At 46.8% G+C, this 18,519-nt stretch overlaps 4 protein-coding genes across 4 annotated transcripts in view; 2 read left to right on the forward strand and 2 right to left on the reverse strand.

The window, feature by feature from the left end:
• The first annotated feature begins 1,750 nt into the window (after nt 1-1,750).
• Nucleotides 1,751-5,883, forward strand: slc22a6l (solute carrier family 22 member 6, like). Its single transcript, XM_067229160.1, has 10 exons — nt 1,751-2,523; nt 2,641-2,744; nt 2,870-3,024; nt 3,152-3,320; nt 3,451-3,574; nt 3,707-3,822; nt 3,965-4,179; nt 4,285-4,393; nt 4,633-4,836; nt 4,956-5,883. The coding sequence occupies exons 1-10, from the start codon at nt 2,125-2,127 to the stop codon at nt 5,050-5,052; spliced, it is 1,692 nt and encodes a 563-aa protein (XP_067085261.1). The 5' UTR covers nt 1,751-2,124; the 3' UTR covers nt 5,053-5,883.
• A 414-nt stretch (nt 5,884-6,297) lies between these two features.
• On the forward strand, nt 6,298-7,288 carry cox8a (cytochrome c oxidase subunit 8A). The gene is made up of 2 exons (XM_067229162.1): nt 6,298-6,450; nt 6,910-7,288. Exons 1-2 carry the CDS (start codon nt 6,331-6,333, stop codon nt 7,003-7,005), a joined length of 216 nt encoding a protein of 71 aa, XP_067085263.1. The 5' UTR covers nt 6,298-6,330; the 3' UTR covers nt 7,006-7,288.
• A 1,743-nt stretch (nt 7,289-9,031) lies between these two features.
• On the reverse strand, nt 9,032-10,612 carry epdl2 (ependymin-like 2). The gene is made up of 6 exons (XM_067229161.1): nt 10,540-10,612; nt 10,342-10,376; nt 10,087-10,221; nt 9,788-9,974; nt 9,554-9,641; nt 9,032-9,305 (listed from the first exon to the last, which is right to left on the reverse strand). Exons 1-6 carry the CDS (start codon nt 10,610-10,612, stop codon nt 9,182-9,184), a joined length of 642 nt encoding a protein of 213 aa, XP_067085262.1. The 3' UTR covers nt 9,032-9,181.
• Nucleotides 10,613-13,726: 3,114 nt separating this feature from the next.
• The window catches only part of nrg2a (neuregulin 2a), a 30,759-nt gene continuing 25,966 nt past the window's right edge, over nt 13,727-18,519 (reverse strand). Inside the window, exon 10 of the mRNA XM_067228642.1 lies at nt 13,727-17,174. Within this exon, the coding sequence (XP_067084743.1) occupies nt 16,502-17,174 (673 nt within the window). The 3' untranslated portion in view covers nt 13,727-16,501. The remainder of the gene's footprint in view (nt 17,175-18,519) is intronic.

The raw sequence follows: 18,519 nt of genomic DNA on the forward strand, positions 1-18,519 counted from the left end.
GCACAAGTGAAGGAACATGTATTGTGTTGTGTGTGTGTTTCTGAGGGTGCCTGCACGGACAAATGCTCGTGCATGTGAATGCATGTGTGCAAGTAAGTGTGCGTGTGCGAGTATGTGTGTGTGCGCACGCGTGCACGTGAGCGAGTGCGTGTCCGTGCACGTGTGCGCAGGCATGCACTGTCTGTGTGTCTCTCTCAAACTTCCTTCCCCGCTGCAAACTCGAAATTATCTTGACAGACCCCCCCCCCCCCGCCCCCCCCCCCCCTCCCCGCCCCCCTGATGCCCATTTATATAATTTGGTCATTAGTCTGTGACCTTTTCACCTCAGAAAAGTATTAAACAAAATTGCTGAGTCATAGTACATTTGGTCAAAATGTCAAACCAGCGAAACAACTGGATGAACTGAAGGAAGGTGCATGTGGTCATTCATTTGCCACAATTGTCCTTTACAATCAAATGACAAGGGAGATAGAGAATGTAAACAAACAGGCACTTTTCACACACTGATGTTGGAATATTTGATACTTTTTCACAATATTGTTTCCGCCACGGCTTAGAGATTCAACATTATACTACTGGAATGTTCTTCTCTATTCACTGGTTGAGTACACCCAGTACACCCACAACAACAAGTCCTATCTTGTGTCAATAGAACTGGCCTTTCCCAAACCCATGCCTCGCTGTTTTATTGGGTGTTTTGAGTCAAGTGCGACTTTAGGGGTCTGGACTTTGTTGCACGTTAAACCAGGCAGGAGTTCAGATTAGAAAGATTTACTATAAATTGAAAAGCCATTCCCTGCCAATGGGTTTTGTAGGCTATGCCTACTCGAAAGAACATATGGTATTTAATCAAAAACCCCAATACAAAATCAAACAAATGTATTCTTGGAGGGGTAGTTTCAGTGACAATTTCACCTCTTGTGTCACCTTTTGGTAATCACTATGCTTATCTTATCCAGTTAGCTCTGTTGTCTGGAAAGCATGTCTCTTCAGTGTTTCTCAACTCTATGCACGGCCCTCCCACCCTGCATGCACGCAGGCAGGAGGGTAAGGTACCAAACACACACACACATCTATGCACACACAGACAAACCACACACACACACGCACTTCTTGAATCCCTTACAGTTGAATGGTAATCCATGAAGGCTAAGGGACTGTTAAAAGATGTTACAGGGTGTTTGTGTGTGTGTGTGTGTGTGGGGGGGGTATGTGAGAGACAGAACGAGTGTGTGTGTGTCCACGCACATAACAAAGTTGGTGTTACCCTAGGACTCAACAGCATGGACTCTCATTCGCCATCAGTGGTCAGAAACAAATACTTCAGACCTCAAGCGGTTTAATCATGGTTGTTATAATCCACAGTTACATTTAGAAAAGCCTTTGGAATTTCAGAGCAGATTACCTACTACAGCATTGCAAGCAAATCGTGTCGCACCATTTGGATTTTACTTTCTGATTTTGATTTAATTTCTTTTCGTGCATGATTGTGCTCGAAAGTATATTTTCTGATTCATCTGGTGTGAAGATCTTTTTTAACAAGGCATATTTTCTTCCAAATGCACATAGACCATTTTAACAGGTAAGTTTAAATCATACTTTACAGACTATTTGTAGAGGCCGTTTTACATTTACATTTACATTTAGTCATTTAGCAGACGCTCTTATCCAGAGCGACTTACAGTAAGTACAGGGACATTCCCCCGAGGCAAGTAGGGTGAAGTGCCTTGCCCAAGGACACAACGTGCCTTGCCCAAGGACACAACGTCAGTTGGCATGACCGGGAATCGAACTGGCAACCTTCGGATTACAATATTAACATGCATATTTTTGGTGTCTACGATGTAATCATATTCTGTTACTTCCTGTTAGCATTCAGTTACAAGGACTACATTTCGTTTAATCGTTCTACCACAAGTGTTTGGCAAAATGTACATTTTCATACATGCGTACACTTTTTTTTAAATAGCCCCGTGCTACTCTGTGCTCTGCTAGCTGCTCCTGTTGCAGAGAGGGTTGAAGAGCAGCGAGGACCCAGTTTGGGTGGTGGAGAGAATCTCCCAGCCTCCAGACCGCTCCTCCGGGCCCGCAGAGCCCTGAGCTGAGCTCCTGCGGCCGACAGCCATGGCCTTCGGAGACCTGCTGGAGCAGGTCGGCAGCACGGGCCGCTTCCAAGTGGCCCACGTCACCCTCCTCTGCATGCCCATCCTCATGATGGCCAGCCACAACCTGCTCCAGAACTTCGTGGCCTCCGTGCCCCCCCACACCTGCAGCGCCCACGCCAACCAGAGCGCCCTGTCCCGCCTCAGCCAGGGGGAGGTTCTCCTGGTCACCGTGCCCCTGGACCAGCAGGGACAACCCCAGAGATGCCAGCGCTACGCTGCCCCCCAGTGGTCTTTGCTGGTACCGAACGAGACCGCGGGGTCGGAGGGTGGATCGGAAGGGACCGGCCCGGAGCTGCAGGGGTGCACAGACGGCTGGGCCTACAACATGACGGAGATGACCTCCACGATCATATCAGAGGTATGTTGAGACGTCCCCCCCCCCTGCTTACGTATAGCGGTGTCGGGTCTCGAACTGAGGGGGAGTGTTGTGCACGCTCGAGTCGTTTATGAACCGACGCCGTCTTTGTTTCGACAGTGGGACTTGGTCTGTGACCTGCGCTCTTTGAAGCAGATGGGACAAACCATTTACATGGGAGGGGTGCTCGTGGGAGCGTTGATCTTCGGGAGCCTGTCTGACAAGTAACCTCTGCAACTTGTGTTGATGGCTAGACAAAGACCTACAAGTGTGGCCAAATTGGAATCTCCTGTCCGTTTCAAATCAAACCTTAAACCTTAAATCGTTTCCAATGTCCCCCCCCCTTCAGATATGGACGCCGCATCCTGCTGCTTATCTCCAACCTGATGATCGCAGTCGGGGGGACGTGCGCTGCCTTCTCCAACTCCTTCTCCGTGTTCTGTGTCTTTCGCTTTTTCTGTGGCATGGGCCTGTGTGGCCTGGTGCTCAACTCCTTCTCCTTGAGTAAGTCGGAGGGAGAGCCACACCATGGCTTCCGCATTCCCGGGTACACACTTGTTTTCTGTGTGGTCTCCCACTGTCGGGCCGGTGGGAGACCCGTCCCATGGTTCTGTTTGCTTCTCCCCCTTAGTCGTGGAGTGGATTCCCACGCACGTGCGGACAGTGGTGGGCACAGGGACGGGTTACTGCTACACTATGGGCCAGTTGATCCTGGCGGTTGTGGCCTACTTTATTCGAGACTGGAGGTGGCTAACCTTGGCGGTCTCTCTGCCTTTTTACGTCTCCTTTCTATACTCATGGTGAGGCCCAAAGCTTGTCATGCCTGTGAAGTTTGAAACCGAGCAGAAAACGTCTCGACTTCCAAATATCAAACGTAAAAATATTGTGAGATCGTTCTTTGCAAGGAGTTGACGCATCTGTCCTGGTCAGGTGGTTCCTGGAATCGGCGAGGTGGCTGGTCTTGAATAAAAAGTCTGAGCAAGCGGTCAAAAACCTCAGGGCTGTGGCTCGTTTCAACGGACGTCACGAGGAAGGGGAGAAAATCAACCTGGACGTAAGGGAATCTGAGTATGTGTGTGTACAGTTTGTGTGTATCTACATCACGTACCAAGCCTAAGCCCTTGGGCTGCAGGTTTAGAGGTATATTGCAAGAACGGCCTTTGTGTCTTTGTGTGTGTGTGTCTAGATGCTGCAGGAGTCCATGAAGAAGGAAATGTCCTGTTCCCAGGTTACCCACTCTGCCCTGGACCTATTCCGCACTCCCTCCATGAGGACCATCACCGTCTGCCTCAGTGCTGTCTGGTCGGTACAAACAGAAAACAGAATCGAATGCGGCCTTATCTAATCTAATTCCGTTCGCTGCAATTCAATACCGTACGGGCCAGTCTGACCACCTGACCCAGTCGGATCCAACGCCTCAAAAAAATGTGGGATGTTCCTTCAGGTTTTCCACAAGCTTTGCGTACTACGGACTGTCCATGGACCTGCAAAAGTTTGGTGTGGACATCTACTTGATTCAGGTGATTTTCGGAGCCGTGGACATCCCTGCCAAAGTGGTCATCACAGTGTCCATGAGCGTGCTGGGCCGGCGGCCTTCTCAGTGCGCCGCCCTCATACTATCTGGCGTGACCATCCTCATCAACCTCTCAGTCCCATTTGGTAAGTAGGAACGTTGCCTGCACGAGTCCAACGTGGCTGTGCTGTCATTGTAGCATCCTCCTAACCACCGACGGTGATGTCATTTCCTGTCCCATGGCTATGCAGAGAAGCAGATGTTGCGCACCACGCTGGCTGTGGTGGGGAAAGGGTGCCTGGCTGCTTCGTTCAACTGCTGCTACCTCTACAGCGGAGAGCTGTACCCCACTGTCATCAGGTCTTCCTCATGGCCTTGGTCATCAATTTATTCTCTGCATCCCCACGAAATCCTGTTGACCAGGCACATGCACTCGCGAGCTAGGTTTGATACCCAGACAGGACAGAATGATGTCGAACTCAACGATGACTGGATGTCGTTCACGTAAACGTAGAAAAGAGCTGACAAGGACCAAAGGAAGATGTGTAAATACCAGGCGAAACGGTTTCATTGTTTTCTTTGGGTCTTCTTTGCTCCAGGCAAAACGGTATGGGTTGGGTAGCGATGATGGCCCGTCTTGGTGCCATGGTGGCCCCCATGGTTCTTCTCTCTGCGGATGCAGTGCCCTGGTTGCCAGCTTTCATCTACGGGGGAGCTCCAATCTTATCTGGGGTGTTTGCCTACTTCCTCCCAGAGACCCTTGGCTCACCGTTACCTGACACAATTCAGGACGTGGAGGAGAGGTGAGGACCAGCAACTATACAATAACTATCTATTATGTCCTATAGGGGGCAGCAAATAATCAAATGTGACCCAATTAAATCGCTGGAAACTACCATTTGTTTTTGTTGTTTTTTCTCAGGGGGAATGGAAAAAGAAAAAGCCCAACGTCCTCACCTAGGAAGGAGGAGCTAGTCTTGCAGGATCCTATCACGACATTGCTAAAGGAGAGTGCATGAGCACTAGCACTGTGTTACTGCTCTTTGTTGTCAAATGTAAATAGATAGAATACTTTTTAACTGAAGATATTGCAATCGCTATGTTGTATCCATCCTATTCATAATATATCAACATGGTATGACTGTTCCTATGGGATTTGGTTTCATATCTGGACCCTGCAATTACACATTGTACCTGGGAATTATTTATATTAACTCTAAATTGGTCCAATACTTTTTTTGTATATGTCTTGTCTCATGTCGTAACTAGATTGTTGTAGGACATGGACTAGTGAATGAATGAGAGCATGAATGGTGAATTTAATACTATCCTATTTTCTTTATCTTCCATAAAATCGTTCTCCAACTCCAAGTCAATCCAGGTATTAAAGTTACCCTCAATTGTTAATGTTGTGATTAATAGCCATCATGCACACTCAGAATACAGATAGACTGCTTATTATTAATGTAGAGTCTGGCCAAACTATTGACTAAATACTGGCTTTAGTTTCAACAATTCAGCTCTATGCTATGGTATCACCAGTTGTTTCTACATGTATTTGTTTTATACTTTTGACCAAATTAGATTTGCTCATACTTTAAACAGCTTATATGATATTAAATTCTTACTACAATACCATGATTAATGGGGGTCAAATGCTTACAAATTGTTAACTTGTTTTAAAATCAACCACATCTTTCTGTCCAGTTGTGGCATATCATTACCATTACCACAGGTTATATAGTGGATGGAGCAGGCTGTTCTGCCATGATTTGGATGGTTCTGAACAATCCATTTGTAATTAAACATATGAAAAAAAGACGCTGAGGGGAAGAGATTGAACAAGATTAAACGATTGAAAAGTTTTGTTTGCCTTATAAATTATCACAGAAAATTACACTCATTATGCCTTTCTTACAGAATAGTATACAACCATTGTTGCACAAATATTTTTACACACAAGGTAGGCGAATACTGGGCATTGCAATTCTTCTTTGGCCAGTGGGGCAATGTATTTCTCTCTCTCTCTCTCTCTCTCTCTCTCTCTAGCTCTCTCTCTCTAGCTCTCTCTCTCACACATGACACATTATAGGTTTAAGGGAATACAATACCGTGTATAACGAAAAAAAGGCTAATATATAAATACACTCCACTATCAGATTGCCACTTCCCTCTGCTTTTAAACTGCAGTTCCCATAATACACTCACAAATCCAGACACGTCATTTCCCTTGAACTGTCAGATGACAGTGACTTCCTCCTAACCACCTTCAACCAGCAACATTGCTTGAAACAGAAATGTCGTCCGGAGTATTCAGAACTATCGCTACCCGCGTTGCTCCGGCACTGCGGTATACGGCTGTCGTCCAGCGGGCCAACGTTTTCACCAGACCGGCCAAAGACCCTCTTGGTCCTGTTGTGAGTATATGTTCGTTTGGGGTTTTATTAAACTTGCTTAGCTTAATGCCTTTGCTCAGTTTAGCATAGAGCTACTTGCTTGGTAATGCGCCATGTTGTAGCTACTAGATAGCTATCTTGTTGTAGGTGCCAGCCTAGCTAAGTAGTTAGCTGGAAATATTCTGACACCCTCTATTATAACAATTATGTATGTGTTGTTGTGGACATGGATAATGATTTGCTGCGTCACTGTGATATTCATTCTATCCTGTGGAAATATCCTTTATTAGCATCACGCTTGTAGGTCATGTCCTGACATTGGTACATGGGTTGTCTTGCATAATGCTAATTTCAATGAAGTAAATCGAGTTACTTCCAAGAGGTTTCCCATATGGAAATTAGGTTCTTTGGTGGACAAAATTATTTTCAACGCTCTATTCAATAATAATCCCCTGTCCCGATGTCTCTTTCCATTCATAGGAGACAGGCATTGGCTTGGGCATGTTTGCTCTAGCCATTCTGGGACCTGCCGGCTGGATCCTGGCTAACTTGGAGAGCTACAAGAGCAAAGAATGATCTGGACTGTGTGCTGACCGGAACATCCAGCATTGTCGTTACCAATACATTCAATATCTACAAGACAAACCTGGGACCATCACCTCAACTATCAAGTTTACCTAAATATTGCGGAACAAACCCTTAAACTGTCCTACTACCTCTGCATCGGTTTACTGTTCTTACTCCAACTAACCAGCTGTCAAAACCATTAGGCGGCACAAAAATGGCTCCTCATAATTGACATCCCTCACTGAGGATGATGTTACATATGTAATAAAACCTGATAATTTAAACTTTATAATGGATCTTGTCTTTTTTCTTCCTGACAATGCTGACAGTTCCAAGGATATCCATGTCTTAAGTTAACTAAAGGTTGAGGAGGCTCAGTTATGATGCAACCCAAAGAAGTCAGATGGCTGAGTGGTTAGGGAATCGGGCTACTAATAAGAAGGTTGCTGGTTCGATTCAGGCTGTGCAACTTACGTTGTGTCCTTGGGCAAGGCCTCGGGGGAATGTCCCTGTACTTACTGTAAGTCGCTCTGGATAAGAGCGTCTGCTAAATGACTAAATGTAATGTAAGTCTGCTAATCACCATTGAAGTTGAAGTTTATTCACCATTTGACAGGATACGAAGGAAATGGAAATTGTAATATCTTGGTCTGGCTTGCCTTGACCGTTTCCTACCAGTCTATCCTAAGTCCTATATCTTGGTTTAAATCTTAATTTCTTATCTAATTAAAAGTGCATTTTAGACGAAGTGCATTTCTTATAAACAAACTACAAAACATAAAAAACCCTACATTTCTCAAAAGCCTTTATGCAATGTGCGCACTGGTGTATTAACATTAATAAAGCGATGTCGTATAGGACGGACTGGCAGTTGGTGTGGTATGGAGTTTGGAGGTGGCTAAAGTGAGGCAGCTGAAAGGTGGGGTGGCCAGAGTCGGCAGGTTCGATAGTCCAGACGGGAGTCAAAGAGCTGTCGATATTGTTATGGTAAGATTTGGGGGAAACAAGGCGGACCAAGAATTTCACAACTGTGTATGGGTATGTATGTGACTGATAGATTTGATTTGAGCATGCACTGTCTGGGAGAAAGACCTGTCATGGAACCTGTTAGACTGTCTTCGCATCTGAAGATTCAATGGAAGGCGGAGGAACGGATGAATGTGGGTAGTGTCTACATTTAGTCATTTAGCAGACGCTCTTATCCAGAGCGACTTACAGTAATTACAGGGACATTCCCCCTGAGGCAAGTAGGGTGAAGTGCCTTGCCCAAGGACACAACCTCATTCGGCACAGACGGGAATCGAACCGGCAACTTTCTGATTAATAGCCCCATTCCCTAACCGCTCAGCCATATGACCCATCTAGTGATGGAGAGGGCTCTTCTGGTTGGTGGCTCTACTCTGGATAACCTTCTTGTCCCAAGCGGTGGCGCTGCCATACCACTCTGGGATTCCTGCAGTCAGAACAATCTCCATGATGCTGTGGTAGATGTTGCCGTCCGTGTGTCTGCTCATGCCACAATCACTTCAGCTACCTCAGGAAGGAGAAGCACTGTTGTAACTTGAATACTGACCCATGGATGGGTGGGTCATTATCTAGCTCAGCAGAAGCCTGATAACAGTCGTTCATAACGTGTGTATCATCTCTTTATATTTACGGTGTCTGGTCGAGGAATTGCACCCATGATAGGTTGATGTTGTGCTTGATGTGTCATTGCCTTTGCTGTTCTGTACCAAGCGTTGAACTGTATAGGCACTACTTTAATTGAGACATTTCTGGAAGACTAGTTGAGTGATTGAGATGTAATAATTGCAGTGTAGTATGATCATGTTGTTCATTGCGCCTGATGGCTGGAATGTGGTGACTTTGCAATGTGACTAAAGGCAGACTGTTCCTTTGACTGACCATACTGCAGAACAATGCACTCATGACCGTTGCTGGGCTTTCTACATGCCCCGTTCCCGCGTCGCTTCGGCTAAGAACGTTGCATTTTCACGCCCTTCGGAAAATGAGATGAAACGAGTCACACGGGAGAATTCTTTATTTCACTCGCTCGATTTTCAGACAAACGGAACAGAAAGACAGCCAATGATGTCCTGTTTAGTCAGCATGTGCTCAACCACACGTTTCACAATGCATTCAGTGGAGGGACAAAATTGTCAGCCGCATCTCCCAGATTGTAACTTCATGTGTTGACGAGAGTGTCGATGAAGTCGGTCACAGTTTCACCCCTGTCGGAGGCTTTGTCACAGAACGGAGGCGGGAAGAACACGCCGGGATCCTCAATGCCGACAACGATGTCATAAAAACTGGAGAAAAGAAGAGAATAATTATTTACGGGTGTTACTGAGGCGAATTGTGTTCATACCTGGGGGTGTGATTTTAATGAGGCCTTTATAAAAGGCATTTCATGAATACGGTTTCAATAAAGCATGTGAAGACCTTGAAACACTCAAAATAAGGGTGTCAACTTAGTCAAAAGCCATGTATTTGAATTACATGTGTGATGGTATTGCATTGTGTTTTAAACAATGGACGTGAAGATTGAACAACTCACTCTTGGACAATATAGCCCACATTCTCAATATTGAGGTTAATGGAGAGAGGGAGGCAACCGAATTCAGTGAAGGTCATGAGATATTTGGCTGGAGAAAGAACAGAGATGTTATCACCAACTTACACTCCACAAACGACTTCTTCTGACTGCTTTTGATCATATCTGGAAGATCAGTAAACCAATGGAAGTTTGATCAAAGACAATCCAATCATCTGATTTTCTCCACCGTCTTACCTTTAAACTGTGGTAGCTGTCCTGTCCAGCTGTTTATTAGGAGTCCCTCTCTGACATCAGACAAACTTCCCATGACAAACTGCTTCTGGAAGCTGGCATCTCCTGGCACTTCAATAGGGAACCATTTAACCTTAAAGGGAGCTTTTGTGCAGGTCTTGTTGTGGTGATAGATCTCATAATACACACCCTATAGGGAGCAGTTCAAAAAGTAGTAGGACAACAAGTCAGCATTCACATGCATGTCAACCGAACATAGTTGAGTGCAGGTTGACTTCTCGTGTAAAGTTAAGCATCTGTACCTCTTGATAGAGCATAAGTTCCTCTCTGTAAATGGTGTTGTTGTTCACAGTCTCCATTGCTCTGCGCTTCACTCTCTGCCCTGCCCCGTCGTAGAAGAACTCTTCCAGGGAATAATAATCTCCACTGGGGTAGATCTGTTGTGTCCAAAAAATTAAACATTCTGCCATGGTTCCATTCATATCTGTCACATCAATATTGGTTGTTTATGGTTTCTCTATGTCAATTCAGGGGCCAGATTAAAACAAAGAACTTACCACGACTGAATGACCCTGCATGAAAGGTGGCGACTCTTAAATGAAGATTACATTTTGATTAATGACTCTCAGAGGCAATATTTTCCAAATGGGAGAAAGTTGTATAAAAAATGCAAAAACATTCAAATGAAAGCAATGCGTTGAATGCCCAAGCAATGTTAGTAGCAAGTAGCAAAATCTCTATATGGTTGCACTTACTGCATGGATGCGGTTGGGCCAAGCTGTCCACAGCCAGACCCAGACAAATGGCCAACAGGATGGACACAGACATGGTGTATCTTAGTTCCGGATCCAACAGCAGCAAAGCAGCAACAGTGCCGGGAATCGGGATAGACGTCTATTTTGGTTTTATATACGCACACCTACGCACACCCACACCAGCGTAGACCGCCCCACAATCCCCCACCTTGAGTCTGTAAATCTCCACACCTGAACGTTTTTGTTGGGATGGAGGCACCACGGTACCGTCATTACCTCAGTGTTGACCTCCAGAACGATGTCATAGGGGCATTGTTCAAGAGCTGTTAACCGTCATGTGATATAGTCATACCGGACACATATATGTGTATCATCTACAGACTTTTATGAGACAAGTCATTACACTCGTAGTCTCAGAAGATGTCATCATAGGTCCTCATGAGATTGGGTGCGTTGCTCAGGTGACTGTCAGAACAGGCTATTTTCACAGGCGCCCACTGTAAAGGATCCTTACCCTTTTGACATCTCAGTGAAGGATGGGTTATAAACGGTTTGCCTACAAGTCATTAACTTTTTTGCAAAGCCCTGATGAAGAAGGAATCAAAGCTGCACTTCAAAAACTCCACGTACTGCAGCGGCTGGGATAGCCTATCGCCCCCTGGTGGATTGGACGGCGTGGAACACCTTTCCCACGTCACGTGATCCCATCCCGTCCTCGGTTCCTTTCCAAACCTTTCCAATCCTCTCCTTCGACAACCGGTTGTTACTGCGGCTCTGCTGGGCCCTGATGAAAGGCCAGCTCCGACCAGGCCGGTTCGTGGCGTGCTGTGGGCGGGTTCAGTGGTGCCGCGTGTACAGCGCGGGACAGGCTGGGTTGAGGAGGCCACACCTGTGTCTAATAGCGCCGTGAAGAGCCGTCTCAAGGCGATGCTTTGATACGCCGTGTGCTCGGAATGGCACGACACAACGACGAATCCCAGGAGGACAGTGACCCTTTGTGGTTTACAACCACGGAACAATAATGGAAGGCAGCTGTGCGTGTTTGTGTGTGTGTGTGTGTGTGTGAAAAGCTGTTAAAGCAGAGTGAGAAAGAGAGAGAGAAAGAGAGGCAGGGAATGTGTGGGTCAATGAGACATGTGATGCGACCATGATGTCATGTTCTCTCTGTAGTGGGTTGATAATAGACTGTAAGGATCCAAATGAAAGCTTCGAACAATCTCTTTGCAGTTTACGCCTCAAATAAGCCTTGTTGAGCCCACACAACTCAAATGTTGCGTTCTTCGCATCATAAGTCTTAAAAACCAAGAGCCAGAGCCATTTTCAATGCAATTTCACAGCTCTGAAAACATTGGTAAATTGCATAGAGTATATTTAGCTGTTCACGAGTGTGTGTCCTACTTTTGGAGATTCATAACAGCAAAACTGGAATTAAGATTTATAGTGCTAATGGGATCTCAAAGACAATAACCAGACAACAGCCATTAACTATGAACACATTAACAACCAAAATCCATTAGTCATCTTTTAAATAAACTGAAATAATTATAAAGAAAAAAAAATCGTAATCCGGTAAAGCTCTGATGGAGACAGTCTTCTAGCCAATAAACTGACATCTAGTCTCACTCCCAGAGAATCTTCACTCCTCAAGTGTTTGACATGTAAATCATTTTTGAGATTGTTACAATCGACAACACCGCGATGGAAGAAACAGACTCAGACAGAATTCGTAGAATCCTAGATTTCTTCGATGCAGGCCAAGTCTTGTCTAACGTGACGACTTAGATGCGCAACATTAAACAAAAGCGCCAGTTTCTTGTCTTTGCACTTACTGTAATGTTTTGCCAAAACAGCTTTTAAGGGATTGCTTTTAAGGATTTTGACCTTGCCAATGAGTTAAAAACAGATGTAGTGGAACAGCAAGTTCTCAATTGCCAAATTGATCTGAACAGTTGATATACTCATGGTGAAATATCTCACATAATACCCCCTTGAAAGAAATCTGTCTTCTCACTTGTGTAAGTTACAATGTCAAGTTTCCAACCATTCGTTTTCCTCATCTTTTGCGCCCTGTTTCACTGTGCCAAATAGGGGAACAGGAATGTAGTAGACATAGTTATCGAAACCTCGATTGATGCCATGGTATGACCTTACTGTAAATGCAGGACATGTTGTACTGGCATGAATGAAAACGAAAATCCAATGAAAAGGTATGGCCTCGAAATGATCGGAAATGTGTGTCTGTGTTTGTGTGTGGTTTCACTACATACAAAGGCAAGCTGAATGTTTTGGTTGGCAACTAAGGCCATTGCTCCAGGCCCTGAACACAGTAGATGTTGATCAACATGTATGTATGTACAGTACTGTGAACACATCATGCAGGCTGTGTCTCTCCAAGTATTTCTGTGGACTTTTGGCAGGTTGTCTCCAAAGCTTGGTCTGGAAGTAGCTTCTCTTTTGATCTAGCCTCCTTGAAATGAGACTGAATACCTATTTGACCAGCGTGCTGTTCCAAGATCGTCAAACGCTTGCCCTATGTAGCATGGCACTGCCATGTTATGTCTGAGATGGTTACTTTTGGTCGTTCCACCTCTTCCACAAGCACACCCGCTGGCTGGCCTACACATCGATTGACAGAGCAAGACTCGTCGGGATAATACAAAGCACATGTTTCATGTTTTAGCATGTCAGGATTGAGTGGAGGAACAGAGCGCACATAAAAACTGATAGTTGATCAGGGTCATCACAGGGAAAGACATGTGTTCGAGCTCTGATGAATGCCAGATGAATGTTCTGGAAGGGTCTGGCGAGTAAAGTCAGAAGAGTTGCTGTCTTGACATTGACCCAGTGATATATCAGCCTTTGGGGAATGGAGGTGTGAAAGGGTTCATGTTTCCTATGTGTACCTTTAACCATAGAGGGAAAAAAAAAAAAAATATGACCACATAAACACATATATGACAGCCTGACCTAAACACACACTAGTGTCCTTGAAAACTGGCGGTTTCTACAGAACGAATACTATTCAAGTCTTTCCACAGACAGCTCATTCGTCCCGTCTTAAAGTGTACATTTCTACCTATGTCTTTTTACAGGGAATGTTAGCGTGTCTGAGAGATATGTGCCAATGACACTTAGGACCCTGGAAACAGGAGATGCAGTTATGGTTAAGCAGGCAGTCTAGACACACAAGAAGCATAGCTGCATAGGAACGACCACTTTGTGTTAAAATGATATGAATAAAGGTTTATTTTCTCATATGAATAGGTGGTTTTCATTTTTTTCATCGTATTTTACAATCTATGACAATCTCGCATGTTTTTCTCTTTTTTTTTCTAGCATATTCCAAGAATGGACATGGGGTGGGGGGGGTGGGGGGGGGGGGACGGTTCTTTTTTTATTGCTGAATGTTAAATGAATACACTTTCACTGACTGGAAAAGATAAGTCGGCTGCTTTTTTTGTCATTTTTTTTAACCATGCACCCATCTAACCTGGACCACAAGGACATGCAGAGGAGATGTGTTCAAACATTTCAAGCGAGGGTGGTGGGGGTTCAGGGATTGGAGGGGGGGGGCTGAGGAGGGGGGGGGGGGGAGGTGGACAGAAACCAAATCGGGAGAGACTGGTAGGACAGCACTTCTATTGAGTGGAAGAGAGGGGCAACGCGGGGGAGAGGAGATATCACATTTAAACTAACTAGAGAAGCATTGTCTTCTTTTGTGGTTTGTCAAACGTACAAAATAAGACCCGGAGGGGTGAAACTGAAACGGAGGGGGAAATCGTGTAAGACGTGAAAGACAACCCTTGTCTGTGTGTCGATCCAATGGTGGCTTCCTTCACAATACAGCAGTTGGGGCTTCTTTCCACACATACATTTCTTTCCATACGTTATTGGTTGATATCCTCTGAAGATTTGTCTCGGTACATCAATCATATATATATTTTTTTTCTCTCTCTTTTGATTTGACTGAAGTGCACGATCAAGCAAGATTCTCAACTGGCTCCTGTCACGGAATTCAACATCCTCCATGTTTTGAAATCTTTCCCCCCCCCCCTTCACCACCAGTGGACAGTCGACAAACAATTTTTGTAGAGTTCTCCATTTGAGAACCTGACACGTTACAACGAGCAACAAAATACCATCCTTTTCACCAAGACTTAGCAGTGCTCAGCCAATGAGAGACCACTTGGAAGTTGTTTTAAGTTACTGGAGACTTGCATGTTATATTGGTTTGGTCTAGACTGAGTGCCAAAATAACATTTCATTGAGTGGAAACAATCAACCAATGGATATGACGAACAAGTTAAAAGAAACAGTGCGATGGCTGCATATCTGCATGGAAATAATAAATGGATATAAATATGTATCGATATCATGTTACTTCTTCTACACTAAAGGCATTACATAATTGTCAAACAACACACTACAGTCACCTCTTACAAAATGATCCTGTCATCAAACAGAACAAAAATAGAAAGTTGCATATTTTGGCATTTTGTGACCCTCCAGAGTTTCACAGCTATTTCTCTGTTGTTGGTTCTTGACTGAGCTGCAGCCATGACGCCTCTTCCTCTTCTCTCTCTCTCCGGCCAATGGGAGTGCTCAGGGGCGGGGCTAACAGGAAGGTTACGCCTCCTGAGTATTCCGAGCAAAGTCAGTCTTAGGTAGGATGGATGACACAGCGGGCCGGGGGGGGGAGGATGGCGAAGGGGGAGGGGCATAAAAGGGCAAGCGGGAGAGGGGAACGGAAAGGGGGCGGAGGACAGGTGGATATCCTGAGACATCGTGTGACCCGTTTCTACGGCCACAGGAACAGAATGGACGCGGGGGGGGGGGGGGGGGGGGGGGGGGTTGGACGACGACGACAGAGGGGGCCGAGGAGGACGGGGAGAGGAGGATGGAGAGACGGATGGATGGGCGGGCGGAAGGAGGAAGAGAGCCGACGAAAGGAGAGAGGGGCGCGTTCGGTTTCCTTCCCCCTCTCTTTCTCTTTTTCTTCTTCTTCCAGTTCAGTGTCTTTGTAGCGGCACTATCGAGGATGGCTGGGATAGCCCTGCACCAACTCTTTCACTGGCCAATGGCATTTCTCACTAGAATCACAGATAGGCCAGGAGATTGGAGGCGAGCTATCGCCAGTGAGGCTGACATACACCCTGTTGGGACACTATGGGGGGGGGGGGGGGGGGGGGGGGGGGCAGGCAGGTGTCAGTACATCGAGCAGCGCCGTGCGGAACGACCAACCCGGTGACAGCTCGAACCCTCGTCTCAGTCTCGCTTCAGCGGCAGCCCTCTACTGACACGCCTCGCTTTGGGCGCCCAATAGAGCCGCGCATCGGCCGTCTCACTCCATCTCCCCCCCCGCACACACACACACACTCAGAGAGGCGAAAAAAGGATCTGCGTTGCTGCATTACTCCGCTTTTTCCTACCGGCGAAAAGGTCAAATGATAAGTTCTATAGGCGAATCATATTCATGTAAACATACACCTTATGTTGAAGTGGTTTGTATTGCATGATGTGGAAGGAGAAATGATGTTCCAACAGGGCTAGACTCCCCGAAGAACGAAACCTGGAAAGAAAAAAGGGCCGAAAGACAAGGAAAAACTCAAGAGCAAACGTGTATAAAAAAATGAGGCGTTGATATAAGAAAGGCTACAAAAAACCTCCATTGAACCTCGGTCATCGGCATACAGCAAAAGGCACCACAATATTACTCTATTTTTTTTAAGTTGTGAAAAAATTGGCACGTCTTTTTTATGCTGTAAATCAAAATGTACATATAAATAGAGTTTTCCCTATAAAAAAGTCTCTGCTGTTAACTAGTAGACAACTTTTGCTAAAATGAAAATAAATATTTCATTTGTTTACAATATCTGTCAGTTATATAAAATAAAAATATTTCTTATAGGTGCAGGTCTATGGTATATAGATTTGCGTTGGTAACATCGCGTTCTCTCTCTCTCTAATGGTGGGCATTGTCTGGTTTGGAGCGCGAGTGCGTCTGTCTGCTCTGTGCGTTCCCGCGCCCTCCGTGCCGACTGGCGGGGTGAAAAGTCCGACTGTCCGTCGGCCTGTAGATGGTGGATGGCTCCGGGTGCATGTTCTGCATACTGAGAAAGGGCGTGGTCTCCCCCTCCTCCTCCTCCGACTCGCTGTCCGTCAGGCAGCTGCGGGAGCCGTAGTCCCGCGACGCCTCGTAGCCGCGCGGCGCCACGTGCCCGTTCAACCGGGACCTCCTCGGGCGCCGGGCGCCCCCGCCGCCCCCGCCGCCCTCGGCCCTGTCCGGCCTGCTTCTCTTTGGTTGCTCCAGGGAGGAGAGGTACTCCTGCGTGGTCTCGTAGTCCTCGTCCTGGGCGAGCCGGTAAGGGCTGGAAGGCAGGCTGTCGTTGGGGTGGGTGCGCCGCTGCAGGTAGGGCTCGTGGCGCTGGGCGTCGTGCAGGGGCACCTGGTAGCGGCGCAGCAGGGGCTGGTCGTCCTCCGGCGGGGGGGGGTAGGGGGCGCGGGCGGCCGGCGGGAGGGTCATGGCGTGGATGGCGTTGGGGGAGGTGATCTGGAAGGTAGGCACCTGTGGGGGCAGGGAGTAATGGAACTCCACCGGGGAGAGGCGTGCCGGGGTGGTCAAGGCCGACACGTACCTGCAGGATAGGATAGACGAGGAGGAGGAGAGGAAGAGTGAAAAGAGAAGGGGGGACCAAGAAGAGTAAAGCGGAGTTGGGGGAGAAGAAAAGAGGCAGGGAGGAAGGGAGGATAAAAGGAAGGGATTGAAGGAAGGATAGAAGGATGGATGGAAGGAAGGAAGGGGATAGGAGGACCATGCCAAACAACAGCAGATGTTAGGCGGTCTGTCGGCCAAAGACATAGGACACGGACACCCACACCAGTACACTGTAACAAAACATCAGGCTAGGAGCCGAGTGGTGGTTTAGGTCACGGTATTTACATGGTTTCACCCACTTTCGACATGATTACACAGTATAATGCACACTGGTGAGGACATGTTTAAAGATGTTTCTCCACACCCTCTTTTCAATGGCACTGAGACATGACACCATGCCCACTTTAGGAAACCGGCACCTGAAAGACCCAATGGCAAACCCCGTACAAACTCCCTCAGCGCTCCACTTAAACCCTGCTTCTCATGACACCCTGAGCGCCAAGACAAATCTCCACTGACACCAGCAAACTCAAATGCTCAAATCCCATTGGCTGGCAGGTTCATGTTGACCAGCTACCACGAACACGTGGAGGAGAAAAGGTTGTCAAAGAAAAGGACACTCATCGGCCTGTCCCCTGTCACGACGGCTCTGTTTCGCAAGCGGTTCGGTTAGCGGAACACAAGGAGCGAGACGTGAGTCCCAATTATGTTTGTGTGTGGCATCGACTCGATCCCAGAGGGAGAAGGGAACTGTCGAGTTGACAAGAGAAGGAGGAGCTACGCCCATGAGACCGACGCTCCACCCCTGAGATCAGCTGTTGTTCTGCCCTCCTAATGAAGTCCTGGCGGTATACCGAGACCTGTTTTTCCTGACACGTACTGGAAAGGTGGCGAGGGTTAGTCAATCGACTTGACACAGCAGATTTTTTCTGGCCTTCAAATTCAACACGCAGCTGCACTGAAGGGGCTATCTCCGGTCACTGACAGGGGATAACTGGGGGGAAGGGGGGGGGGGGGTAGGCAATTCATGGGGCCAGCTGTGCTGTTAGAGGGGCCAGTTACGTTAAACGTTGCTGTTGTCATGACATTTTCTTCACTGCATTGCAGGCGTCAACAGGCAAAAGACCATGTTTATAAATATTCAGACTCTACATTTAGGGGGTACAAAAGGGGGTCCAAGGTTGTTTGCTTGCCCCCCCCTCCCAAACCCCCCCCCCCCCCCCCCCCCTGAACCGCCCCTGGCAACTGAAACTGGATGACACGGAAAATGCTGTCCCTTCGGAATTGAGTGGAGCCTTGTCGAATGACGTCGCCGTCCATTTTCT

Source organism: Osmerus mordax, chromosome 25 (genome assembly GCF_038355195.1).
Source record: "Osmerus mordax isolate fOsmMor3 chromosome 25, fOsmMor3.pri, whole genome shotgun sequence".
NCBI classification, from domain to species: Eukaryota; Metazoa; Chordata; class Actinopteri; order Osmeriformes; family Osmeridae; genus Osmerus; species Osmerus mordax.

Excerpts from the sequence above, each read along its gene's own strand:
- cox8a (XM_067229162.1), top strand. The coding sequence starts at position 6,331 with ATGTCGTCCGGAGTATTCAGAACTATCGCTACCCGCGTTGCTCCGGCA. Across the intron at positions 6,451-6,909 it reads AAGACCCTCTTGGTCCTGTT|GAGACAGGCATTGGCTTGGG; the intron begins GTGAGTATATGT and ends TTCCATTCATAG.
- epdl2 (XM_067229161.1), bottom strand. The coding sequence starts at position 10,612 with ATGTCTGTGTCCATCCTGTTGGCCATTTGTCTGGGTCTGGCTGTGGAC. Across the intron at positions 10,377-10,539 it reads GGCCCAACCGCATCCATGCA|AGTCGCCACCTTTCATGCAG; the intron begins GTAAGTGCAACC and ends TCTTCATTTAAG. Across the intron at positions 9,306-9,553 it reads GTGGGCTATATTGTCCAAGA|TTTTTATGACATCGTTGTCG; the intron begins GTGAGTTGTTCA and ends TCTTTTCTCCAG.
- slc22a6l (XM_067229160.1), top strand. The coding sequence starts at position 2,125 with ATGGCCTTCGGAGACCTGCTGGAGCAGGTCGGCAGCACGGGCCGCTTC. Across the intron at positions 3,321-3,450 it reads GTCTCCTTTCTATACTCATG|GTGGTTCCTGGAATCGGCGA; the intron begins GTGAGGCCCAAA and ends TGTCCTGGTCAG. Across the intron at positions 4,180-4,284 it reads CAACCTCTCAGTCCCATTTG|AGAAGCAGATGTTGCGCACC; the intron begins GTAAGTAGGAAC and ends ATGGCTATGCAG.